Genomic DNA, 13,042 nt, shown 5'->3' with positions numbered 1-13,042 from the left:
TGCAGACACGCAGAAACAGTCCGAATCCTGGATTCTGGCTGCAAAGCCCACTTGCACTCTGGACTCTCGGCTCACATTCCCAATTACCGAGTGAGCCAGACCAGAAGTTCCAAACAACGGGCTGATGCATTGTTGGAAGTCTACAACACATGGTGAGGAATTAAAATCCCAAATGAGCTGGTTCATCGGAAGCACTTCCAAATGATGCGTCGTATGACAAAGGAAGCCATAGCTTAGCGATCAGCCTGCCTGCAAACCCCGCTCCAGTGCCAATTACTGCTGTGCATTGTACGATAGACCCTGCTCATTTATTATACAGCCTGGAATTTAAAGTTGCTCTCAGCAGCAGTAACCACGAACAACTAGATTGATATTAAAACCCTGATTCACTATTGCCCTTCGGGAAAAGTAATCTGCCATTCTTACACAGTCTGCCCTGTCCGATCCCAGACCCATCAATGTGCTTGGTTCTTAACTTCAAGGGCTATGAGGAACAGACAATGGATACAGGTGCAATGAAAAAGACCCAAAACGTCACCTATCCATGTTCTCCAGAGCTGCTAACCGATCCGCTGAGTTACTCCAGCACTTTGTTTATCTTTTTGTAAACCAGCATCTGCAATTCCTTGTTTCTCCATTTAACTGGTCCACTGTGAAATCTCAAAACATTTCTACTTTAAAGAAGTTCTTCTTCTCTCTCTGACAGGTGTTCTGTAGATCCCCACTTACTGCTCCCAAACTGTGTCGGAAAAAGGGTCTCGATCTAAAACATCACCTATCCATGTTCTGCAGAGAGGATGCCTGACCTGCTGAATCACAACTGCACTTTATATATCTTTAAAAATTAATATGACATTTCTGTTGACCAAGTTTGAACAAAAATCTTCCACAAATGAAATGTGGGTTACATTTCCCGACTGCAGAACCAACCAATCCCCGTCTACTGATACTCTCCTCCTCTGGTCCTTACCCTCAACAACTTTTCCTTTGACTCCTCCCATTTCCTCCAAATCCAAGGCATAGCTATGGGCACGCGCATGGGCCCCAGCTACGCCTGCCTCTTTGTAGGGTACGTCGAACAATCCTTGTTCAAGGCGTACCGTGGCCCTATCCTCGAACTCTACCACCGCTACATTGACGACTGCATTGGTCCTGCTACCTGCACCCATGCAGAACTCACTGACTTCATCCATTTCACCACTAACTTCCATCCAGCACTTAAATTCACCTGGACCATTTCCGATATCTCCCTACCGTTTCTAGACCTCACTATCTCCATCACAGGTAACAGACTACTAACCGATATCTACGACAAACCCACTGACTCCCATGGGCTATCTGGACTACACTTCTTCCCGCCCTGCTTCCTGTAAGGACTCTATCCCCTCCCAATTCCTGTCTGCGTTGCATCTGTACCCAGGATGAGGTGTTCCAAATCAGGACATCGGAGAGGTCCTCATCCTTTAGGGAACGGGAGTTGCCCTCTTCAACCATAGATACGGCTCTCACCAAGGTTTCTTCTATATCCCGTAGCTCTGCGCTCACTCCCCATCCCCCCACTAGTAACAAGGACAGAGTCCCCCTTGTCTTCACCTTCCACCCTAACAGCTGCCACATAAAACAGATAATCCTCTGACATTTTCGCCATCTCCAACAGGATCCCACCACGGCCACATTCACAAACCTGATCTCCCGGTGGCTCAGCACTTCAACTCCCCCTCCCATTCCTTATCCGACCTTTCTGTCCTGGACCTCCTCCATGGCCAGAGTGTGTCCCACCGCAAATTAGAGGAGCAGCACCTCATATTTCGCTTGGGTTGTTTACACCCCAGCGGTATGAACATTGACTTCTCCAATTTCAGATAGCCCTGGCTTTCTCCCTCCTTCCCCTCCCCTTCCCAGCTCTCCCACAGCCCACTGTCTCCGCCTCTTCCTTTCTGCTTCCCGCCTCCCCCCCCCCCAACCCCATCACACTGAAGAAGGGTCTCGACCCGAAACATCACCTATTCCTTCGCTCCATTGATGCTGCCTCACCCGCTGAGTTTCTCCAGCATTTTTGTCTACCTTCGATTTTTCCAGTATCTGCAGTTCTTTCTTAAATTTTGAGTTACATCAATCATTTTAATCCACTTTTATGACTTTAGGTCTTGGTGATCATAACTTATTTTGCATATTTGTTCACAGCGCCTTAGGCTTTAGAGTGCACAAACAGGCCCATCGCATGCCGACCAGCGGTCACCTTGTACACTGGCAATATCCTTCACACTAGGGACAATTTTACTGAAGCCAATTAACCTACAAACCTGTACAGAGAACCTGTACACAAGGCGAACGTACACACAGCACCCATAGTCAGGATTGAACCCAGGTCTCTGGCGCTGTAAAGCAGCAACTCTACCCCTGCGCCACCCCAGGGTTCACATAATTGTTGGACAGGCCAACATTTATTTTTCATCTCTAAATGCCCCAAGACATTTTGTTTAGGAGTTACCTATATTAGAACAATTCAGGATAACTGAAATGCAGTTGGGTACAACCTGGTACCATTACTGGTAATAACTTTGTATTGCATTATTTAATCACATCAGCTCAAATTTCCAGTTGCTGTGATGGTGTTTAAACTTAATTCCAAATCAAATTGTCCAGTTATTTAACTGCAAGATATTATTTAACCCCATGAAGATTCTCTATTTCTTTCTTCCTTTATTGCATATATGCCGGTTGTATGAACTATTCTTTGAATTAGTGAGCGCCACAATCAAAAGTCTCTCACCATATGAATGAGTTCTCCCCTGTATTTAGGTATTTTGGCACTTTTAAGTTAGATAGGTGGAATTTGGATTTTAGGTTCACTTTAGAAAAAATCAGCAATGATTTTAATCATATTTTAAGATTCAGATTTTAATCAACTTAAACAAATGCCTTTCCTAATAAAGATCTTGCAGTTATGCAACGTATTATATTTGTTAATGTCAGTGGGTTACCGCAATGTGATTAATAACTAACAAAATCCAAGTCATACATATAACTGCAGAAACAAAGAACTGAAGATGCTGGTTAATACACAAAAGGACACAGAGTGCTGGAGAAACTTAGCAGGTCAGGCAGCCTGTCTGGAGAACATGGATAGGTGATGTTTCGGTTTGAGACACTTTGTCAGTCAGATTATAGTGTGGTGGGAGAAGAAAGCAGGAAAAGGGGAGAGGCAGGACAAAGAGTGGCAGGCAATAGATCGACATAGGCGAGGGGAGGTTGATAGGCACACTATTGCAATAAAGGGCCGAGATAAGAACAGAAGGTGTGAGGCAGGTTCGAAGAGTTGCAGATTGTGAAGTCAGAGGGAGGAATGTCGCAGGTACAAAGTAATATATTCCACCTTAATTATCAGAAGCAGGTATGTCTGGAGTAGGGTTGATATGGAAAATTCACCACATATCTTTTATCTAAATAGCAGTTTAGAAAAACAAGCCTTATTGTCTTACTACAATGAGCAAGGGGCTTGGAATAGAAAAAGTCCCAAAATATGCTGTTGATATGCCACGTATAACTTAGTCTTCAATCAAAATGGCATCTTAAGTGCAATATTCGTTATATGCTTAGCAATTTTGAGCATTGATGACATTATAAAATTGCAAGTTAATCGTTTTTTAAAACCAATATCTTTCGTCGCTATAATAATTCCATCCATCATCTGTACCCAGGATGAGGTGTTCCAAACCAGGGCATAGCAGATGTCCTTATTCTTTAGGGAACGGGGGTTCCCCTCTTCAACTATAGATAAGGCTCTCACCAGGCTCTCTTCTATATCCCGTAGCTCCGCTCTCACTCCACATCCCCCCCACTCGTAACAAGGACAGAGTCCTCCTTGTCTTCACCTTCCACCCTACCAGCCACCACATACAACAGATAGTCCTCCGACATTTTCGCCACCTCCAACGGGATCCCACCACTGGCCACATCTTCCCATCTCCTCCCATTTCGGCTTTCCGCAGAGACAGCTCCCTCCGCAACTCCCTGGTCAATTTGTCCCTTCCCACCTATACCACCCCCTCCTCTGGTATTTTCCCTTGCAACCACAGGAAATGCTACACTTGTCGCTTTACCTCCCCCCTTGACTGCATTCAAGGACACAAGCAGTCTTTCCAGGTGAGGCAGAGGTTCACCTCTTCTAACCTCACCTATTGCATCCACTGCTCTAGGTGTCAACTGCTCTACATCAGTGAGACCAAGCGCAGGCTTGGCGATCGCTTCGCCTAACACCTCCTCACAGTTCGCATTAACGAACCCGATCTCCCGGTGGCTCAGCACTTCAACTCCCCCTCCAATTCCGTATCCGACCTTTCTGTCCTGGGCCTCCTCCATGGCCAGAGTGAGTCCCACCGCAAATTGGAGGAGCAGCACCTCATATTTCGCTTGGGTAGTTTACACCCCAGCGGTATGAACATTGACTTCTCCAATTTCAGGTAGTCCTTGCTTTCTCCCTCCTTCCTCTCCCCTTCCCAGCTCTCCCACAGCCCACTGTCTCCACCTCTTCCTTTCTTCTTCCCGACCCCCCCACCCCCACATCAGTCTGAAGAAGGGTCTCGACCCGAAACATCACCTATTCCTTCGCTCCATTGATGCTGCCTCACCCGCTGAGTTTCTCCAGCATTTTTGTCTACCTTCGATTTTTCCAGTATCTGCAGTTCTTTCTTAAACTTTGAGTTACATCAATCGTTTTAATCCACTTTTATGTCTTTAGATCTTCAATCATAACTTACTTTGCATATTTGTTCACAGCGCCTTAGGCTTTAGAGATACAGTGCTCAAACAGACCCATTGCATGCCGACCAGCGATCACCTTGTACACTGGCAATATCCTTCACACTAGGGACAATTTTACTGAAGCCAATTAACCTACAAACCTGTACAGAGAACCTGTACACAAGGCGAACGTACACACAGCACCCATAGTCAGGATTGAACCCAGGTCTCTGGCGCTGTAAAGCAGCAACTCTACCCCTGCGCCACCCCAGGGTTCACATAATTGTTGGACAGGCCAACATTTCTTCTTCATCTCTAAATGCCCCAAATCATTTTGTTTAGGAGTTACCTATATTAGAACAATTCAGGATAACTGAAATGCAGCCTGGTACAATTTGGTAGCTTTACCATTACTGGTAATAACTTTGTATTGCATTATTTAATCACATCAGCTCAAATTCCCAGTTGCTGTGATGGTGTTTAAACTTAATTCCAAATCAAATTGTCCAGTTATTTAACTGCAAGATATTATTTAACCCCATGAAGAGATTTTCTATTTCTTTCTTCCTTTATTGCATATATGCCGGTTGTGTGAACTATTCTTTGAATTAATGAGTGCCACAATCAAAAGTCTCTCACCATATGAATGAGTTCTCCCCTGTATTTAGGTATTTTGGCACATTTAAGTTAGATAGATGGAATTTGGATTTTAGGTTCATTTTATAAAAAAATCAGCAATGATTTTAATCAGATTTTAAGATTCAGATTTTAATCAACTTAAACAAATGCCTTTCCTAATAAAGTTCTTGCAGTTATGCAACGTATTATATTTGTTAATGTCAGTGGGTTACCGCAATGTGATTAATAACCAACGAAATCCAAGTCATACAAGTAACTGCAGAAACAGAGAACTGAAGATGCTGGTTAATACACAAAAGGACACAGAGTGCTGGAGAAACTTAGCAGGTCAGGCAGCCTGTCTGGAGAACATGGATACGTAATGTATCAGTCAGATTATAGTGGGGGTGGGGTGGGGGGGGGAAGAAAGCAAGAAAAGGGGAGAGGCAGGACAAAGAGTGGCAGGCAATAGATCGACATAGGCGAGGGGAGGTTGATAGGCACACTATTGGAATTAAGCGCCGAGATAAGAACAGAAGGTGTGAGGCAGGTTTGAAGAGTTGCAGGTTGTGAAGTCAGAGGGAGGAATGTCGCAGGTACAAAGTAATATATTCCACCTTAATTATCAGAAGCAGGTATGTCTGGAGTAGGGTTGATATGGAAAATTCACCACATATCTTTTATCTAAATAGCAGTTTAGAAAAAAAAGCCTTATTGTCTTACTACAATGAGCAAGGGGCTTGGAATAGAAAAAGTCCCAAAATATGCTGTTGATGGACGGGAAAGGAATGGAGGGTTATGGTCTGAGCGCAGGTATATGGGACTAGGGGAGAATACGTGTTCGGCACGGACTAGAAGGGTCGAGATGGCCTGTTTCCGTGCTGTAATTGTTATATGGTTATATATGCCACGTATAACTTAGTCTTCATTCAAAATGGCATCTTAAGCGCAATATTCGTTATATGCTTAGCAATTTTGAGCATTGTCGACATTATAAAATTGCAAGTTAATCGTTTTTTAAAACCAATATCTTTCGTCGTTATAATAGTTCCATCCATCATCTTCTAGTTATTTTATATGCCACTGCTGGAATTTCCTTCATTTGTTGTCAGCTTAGAACTCTCAGGCTGAGTATGACTTCCTGTGAATGATCTGAAGATAACCAAAGACCTAACCTGAGTATTTATTTTCCTAACCCATCTCCAATATTTATTTATACATTGCTTGTTAGCTCAACTATTCCAATCTAACTATTCTCCACTCTTTTCAAATACAACTCCTTTTCCCTTTTAAAGTATGCAATACTCAAAATTAGTGGCCTGGTTGAGGCAATGGGCTAGTTCAGAACATGGGTAGGAGAAGGAGGCATCAAAAAGGCTGGTAAAATCTCACAGGTCCATACATGAAGCACCTTGATTTCACATGTAATTAATTACATCCGTGAAGAAAGCAGGAAATTAATGGTTGATAGATTACATAGATAAGATGAAAACTAAACATAGTCAAGGCCATATCCACACAATTCTGGAGGGTTAACCCAAGGAAGTGTGAGGTGATGTCCTTTGAGATGTTGAATGTATGGATAAAGTATCCAGTTAATGGCAGGACCCTTACGGCATTGATGTGCAGAGGGATCTTGGAGTCCAAGTTCACAGCTCACTGGAGGTGGCAACGCAAGTAGATAGGGTGGTAAAGGCAGTGTATTGGATGCTTGCCTTGATTGCAAGGGACATTGATTATAAGAGTCAGGCTGTCATGATACAGCTCTATAGGACTTTGGTTAGGTCGCATTTGGAGTATTGCGTGCAGTTCTGGTAGCCCCATGACAGGAAAGATGTGGAGGCTTTGGAGAGGGTGCAGAGATCGTTTACCAGAATGGTCTGGTTTGATGGTTTCGCTACAGGGAGAGGTTGGATGGACAGATTGTTTTCTCTGAAACGTCAGAGGCTAAGGGGAGACTTGATGGATGAATACAAAATGATGACATGCATAGACAGGGTAGACAGTCAGAACCTTTGTCTCCAGGGTGGAAAGTCTGACACCAAAGGGCATAGCAATAAGGTGAGAGGGGGAAAGTTTAATGGGGATATGTAGGATGGGTTTTTTTACAGAATGTAGTGGGGGCCTGGAATGCGCTGCCAGGGGTGGTGGTGGAGGCAGATAAGATATTGGCGTTTACATAGGCACATGAAAGTGCAGGGAATCTTGGGCCACGGATCACATCCAGGCAGATGAGATCAGTTCAACTTGGCATTGTGTTTGGCACAAACATTGTGAGCCAAAGGGTCTATTTATTCCTGTGATGTACTGTTCTGGTGAATTTAGAGATACCAGCGTGGAAACAGGCACTTTGGCCCACATAGTCTGCGCCGACTAGCGATCACCTGTACATCAGCACTATCCTACACACTAGGGACAATTTGCAGAAGCCATTTAACCTACACACTTGCATGAATTTGGAAGGAAATTACAGCACCTGGAGAAAGTGCACGTGGACACAGGGGGAATGTAAAAACTCTATACAGACAGCACCCGTGATCAGGATCGAACCCGGGCCTCTGGCACTGTTAGGCAGTAACTCTACCGCTGCGCCACCGTGCCACAGGGTTCGATGTTCCATGTAATTCGTGAGTAAGTAATATTCGAGTAAATACACATCTTGTATGCCATTGTGTAATTGGTTCTATACAATTTTGGATAATACTTTTTATCTCCTTAATCACTCGAACCTTCTTCCTGGTCAACTTGGATACATTAGTTCACCATTTCGGGCCTCATTTGAAAATGGGCATCAAACTCTATCTTGTTCAATATCAAGATTCCACCTATTTCTAAGCACCTTCTGTTTCAACCTTTCTCCCCTGTGCATAGTTTATCTTTAGAATCAAACACTCTTTGCTAAGTTCAACCTCAGATCACTACATTCACAATGACACTTAACAAAAGTGACCCATTAACCTGGCCATTTCTGCGGTTTGGCCCCCGACCATGTTAAGAGACCTAGTCAGCAAAATCACGGAATCTACTTCAATATGCATTAATTCATGGAGCTAAAACTCTTCCCTTACTTTTTGAGTATCGATGTCCTTTCGCATCCCCTCCATTTCTTTGTGCATCTTCTCCCGCTGTTTCTCAGCTTCATTTAGTTGAGTGGTGGTATCTTGAAGCTCAGACTCTTTTCGCTTTGAAAGTAAATGAAACACACAGCCATTACAACAAGTCGCATCGAAGAATATTATGCACAGAAGTCACCATCCAGGATCCGGAATGCACGCCGGTTGACTTAATTCAACTAGCCTTGTCCTATTACCTAGTTCTATACGTGCTTTACTCCTCTTTGTGCTGGGCACCTCCAGTGTTTATCCAGACAAATTTTAAACATGCTGAGAGTTCTTGTACTGCTGCAGTCTCCCAGAGATCTCCAGGTGAAGAGAGATTCCTCAATACCCCAACAACCATTTCACCACAAATTTTAAATTGAAGTTCCTTCATCAAAAGTCTTCTGAAAGGTAAGGGGGGGGGGGGGGGAGTTTTAATAGGAACCTGAAGGGTAACTTTATTTTACACAAAGGATGGTGGGTGTATGGAACGAGCTGCCAGAGGAGGTAGTTGAGGCAGGTACTATCACGCGTTTAAAAAGCATTTGGACAGGTGAATGGATAGGATATGTTTGAAAGAATATGGGCCAAACACAGGAAGGTGGGACTTGTGTAGACAGGGCATGTTGGTCGGTGTGAGCAAGCTGGGCTAAAAGGATTGTTTCCACACTGTATGACTCTGTAACCGGCAATAAAAACTGCGATTACCTCACGGCGAAAAAACTAATACTCAAATTTTGGAAACATACATCAGGCCCTTCTCTTAAAATGTGGACTACAAACTTGTCTGAGACGCTACATCTTGAAAATATTAGACTTGTCTTAGCATAAAAACCAGAGCGTTTTTCGAAGACATGGACACCATTCATTGATTTATTACAAGGATAGTATGGGACAACACAATTTTGGAGTTAAATCTAATTACGGGTTGGGTGATGGGTGGGGAGGGATGCGAGGCAGGTATATCATCACCTTTTTTTTCTTTCTGTTTTGTCTTTTTATTTCTCTATTCCTTCTCTATTTCTTTTACTTACTCACTCTTTGGCTACACCACTTTGGTAGTCTAGGGGTTCTATCCTTGCACATTACACTTTTTTTCTCTCTTGCTTTTTCGCTCTTCGTTTCTCTTAACTATAGCTAAAAGTCAAAATTGAAGCTTTACAATAACTGTATTATGTCATATGCCGCTGGTTATATTTTTGTACACTTGCTTCTAATGAATAAAAATAAGTAAATAAAACACATTTGGACAGGTGCATGGATAGGATATGGGCCAAACATAGGCAGGTGGGACTAGTGTAGACAGGGCATGTTGGTTGGTGTGAGCAAGTTGGGCTAAAGGGATTGTTTCCACACTGTATGACTGTAACCGGCAATAAAAACTATGATTACCTCTTTATGTTCATCTTTTCTTTCCTTGATGTATTTTTCAATTTCTCTTGCATAAGCATCAATATTTTTCGCTTTTTCTTTGACTTCATTTATCTGGAAATAATAAATAATAAATGAAGAACACATCTTGATAAATGTTGCTTCTTTTTTACATAAAACCTTTCATTCTATTTTCCGAAGTGGACCTCCTTCGAACTCATGCATTCCTGGACACATACTATCCAGAGCTGACAACCTGTTAGGGACGTCATGTCCCTTTTCCGAATCGAACTTCTTACTCTTCAGGCATCCATTGAAATATAGAACATAGAAAAGTACAGCACAGAAACATGCCCTTTGGCCCAACATGGCCCAAAATGTCTTTGCCGAACTTAATGCCACATAAACTAATCTTATTTGCCTATACTTGATCCATATCCCTCCATTCGCTGCATATCCATATGCCTATCCAAAAACCTCTTGTACGCCATGATTATATCTGTCTCCACCTCCACTCTTGGCAGTATGTTCCAGCCACTGTGTAAAAAAAACTTCCAAGATTCGAAGTGTTTATTGTCATGTGTCCCAGATAGGACAATGAAATTCTTGCTTTGCTTCAGCACAACAGAATATAGTAGGCATGACTACAGACAGATCTGTGTGTCCATATACCATTATATAAATATATACACACATGAATAAATAAACAGATAAAGTGTAAATAAACAGATAATGGGCTATTAATGCTCAGAGTTTTGTTTGAGTTGAGTTTAATAGCCTGATGGCTGTGGGGAAGCAGCTATTCCTGAACCTGCACGTTGCAGTCTTCAGGCTCCTGTACCTTTTACCTGAAGGCAGCGGGGAGATGAAAGTGTGGCCAGCATGGTGTGGGTCCTTGATGATGATTTTTGAGGCAGCGACTGCGATAGATCCCCTCGATGGTAGGGAGGTCAGAGCCGATGATGGACTGGGCAGTGTTTACTACATTTTGTAATCTTTTCTGCTCCTGGGTGCTCAAGTTGCCGAACCAAGCCACGATGCAACCAGTCAGCATGCTCTCTACTGTGCACTTGTAGAAGTTAGAGAGAGTCCTCCTTGACATACCGACTCTCAGTAATCTTCTCAGGAAGTAGAGGCGCTGATTTTGCTGCTCATATCGCCTTTAAACTTTACCCCTCTCACTTTAAAGCTTTGTTCTCTCGTCTTAGACATTTCCACCCTGGGATAAAAGCTTTCACTATTTACCCTATCAATGCCTGTCAGTTTTACATCCTTCTATCGAGTCTCTAGTGTTCTAGAGATAACAACCCAAGTTTGTGTAACCTTTCCTTGTAGCTAACACCCTTTAATCCAGGCAGCATCTTTGTAAAGTTCTTTTGCACTCTCTCAGAAGCCTCTATATCCCTTGTATAATGGGGTGACCAGGACTGCATGCAATACTCCAAATGGGGCTTCTTTATTGCCTATCCACTCTTTTTCATAACTGATTTAATTAATGATTGCATGCTATTTCCCCTCTGTGTGCCACTCAACTTGCTCTTTGTTATCTTGGCGTCAAAGTCCATGTACTTTTTTTTCCAAAATCTCAATACTGTATATTGCATTTTAAAACGCAAGTTTGACTTTCCATTTCATCCTTTCTTCCCTCTCATCATGTTCAACCTTAATTAAAACCTGCGCTGCCATGATCTTTTAGTTTAGCTTAGTTTATTATTGTCACATGTACTGAGGTACAGTGAAAAGTCTTTGTTTGCGTGCTATCCAGTCAGAGAAGACTGTACGTGAATACAATCAAGCTGTCCACAGTACAAGGATAAAGGAAAAAAGGGGACAACATTTAGTGCAAAGATATACTATTAAAGTCCGATAAAAGATCTCCAGTGAGGTAGATGGGAGGTCAGGACTGTGCTTTAGCTGATGAGCTAGCTGGGTTTCTCCAAAACTAGTAAATTCAAAGATAAAAGATCAAAACTGAACCCAACTTGCAACCAAATTGAAGGTGGAGTCTTAGAATTAACAAAAAATCATAAAGTTTTATTATCAAGTTTCCAGAGACACGAATTGCAGAAAAATTGGTAAATGGCAGGTAGACTTAGAATTGGAAAGATTTGTTCAATCTGCTCAAATCAAATGGCAATTATGAACATGAATTCATACATACTTAACCAACGAGAACTCTTGATTGCAGGGTATGACATAGCAAAAGGGTCAAGGGTTAAATGGAGCATGAACTGGTTGGAACAAATGATGTGTTTCAGCACTGTATCTGCTACAGAATGAGACGCATGCAGATCCAAACACATGTGAAACAATAACATGAGACTAAACAATCAAACCTTAAGCCCCTGTCCCACTTACGTGTCCTTGGCATACTAATTACGCGACCTCGTCGTCGCGTTGAGGCGCGACGGTCCTGCGAAGGTGCGTCCGCACAGCCGTCTGGAGCGCGTAACGTCATTTGAAGATGGACACAAAATGCAGGAGTAACTCAGCGGGACCGGCAGCATCTCTGGAGAGAAGCAATGGGTGGTGTTTCGGGTCGAGACCCTTCTTCAGTCTGAAAGAAGGGTCTTGACCCGAAACGTCATCCATTCCTTCTCTCCAGAGATGCTGCCGGTCCCGCTGAGTTACTCCAGCATTTTGTGTCCATCTTCAATTTTCTTGGCCCCGCTCTGTGAGTAGGAGTGGGGGCGGACCGGATCCGCAACGGCCGTGAGCCCCAGGCCAAGCTCGACGATTGTTTGCCTGCTTCTGCTGCTGTTGAAGGTGAGACATTGCGTCTTGGGCCTGTCCCACTTTGGCTGTCAGTTAGGCGACAGGCCGGTGGCGAGCGAAGATTTTGTTCGGTACAAAATCCCAGAGCACCGCGCGATACCGCGCACAACTCTATACCCCTCCGCGCTTCTCAGTGGGACCGTGCGCCTCAACGAGGTCACGTAATTTGCATGCCAAGGACATGTAAGTGGGACAGGGCCTTTACTGATTGGAAGTCAAGCAAATCACATTGCTCCTGACCTTATTCTGCATCTCATTGTATCTGATATTTTTTCTCTCCATCAACTCCTGTTTTTCTTGTCGTAGTTTACCTAGAGTTGCAGCTATTGGCGATAACTGTTCCCTAAATTCCTGCAAAAAAAGAATAAACTTGCATCAATGGTGTTTGTATTTAATACATATGTAGGAGTTGAAAATTCTGTACCAGAAGTGTAATG

The 13,042-nt window shown here is 43.2% G+C and overlaps 1 protein-coding gene across 1 annotated transcript in view; it reads right to left on the bottom strand.

Annotated features, from left to right (window-relative positions):
• The window catches only part of rad50 (RAD50 double strand break repair protein), a 142,427-nt gene that overhangs the window by 27,739 nt on the left and 101,646 nt on the right, over positions 1–13,042 (bottom strand). The window contains exons 18-20 of the mRNA XM_033029880.1: positions 12,846–12,956; positions 9,852–9,944; positions 8,430–8,543 (exon numbers count right to left, since the gene is read on the bottom strand). Coding sequence (XP_032885771.1) covers positions 8,430–8,543; positions 9,852–9,944; positions 12,846–12,956 — 318 coding nt within the window. The remainder of the gene's footprint in view (positions 1–8,429; positions 8,544–9,851; positions 9,945–12,845; positions 12,957–13,042) is intronic.

The sequence above is a fragment of the Amblyraja radiata genome, chromosome 11 (genome assembly GCF_010909765.2).
Source record: "Amblyraja radiata isolate CabotCenter1 chromosome 11, sAmbRad1.1.pri, whole genome shotgun sequence".
Lineage (NCBI taxonomy): Eukaryota > Metazoa > Chordata > Chondrichthyes > Rajiformes > Rajidae > Amblyraja > Amblyraja radiata.
The sequence above is the reverse complement of the archived record's forward strand: the minus strand, read 5'-3'. Positions and strand labels throughout refer to the sequence as shown.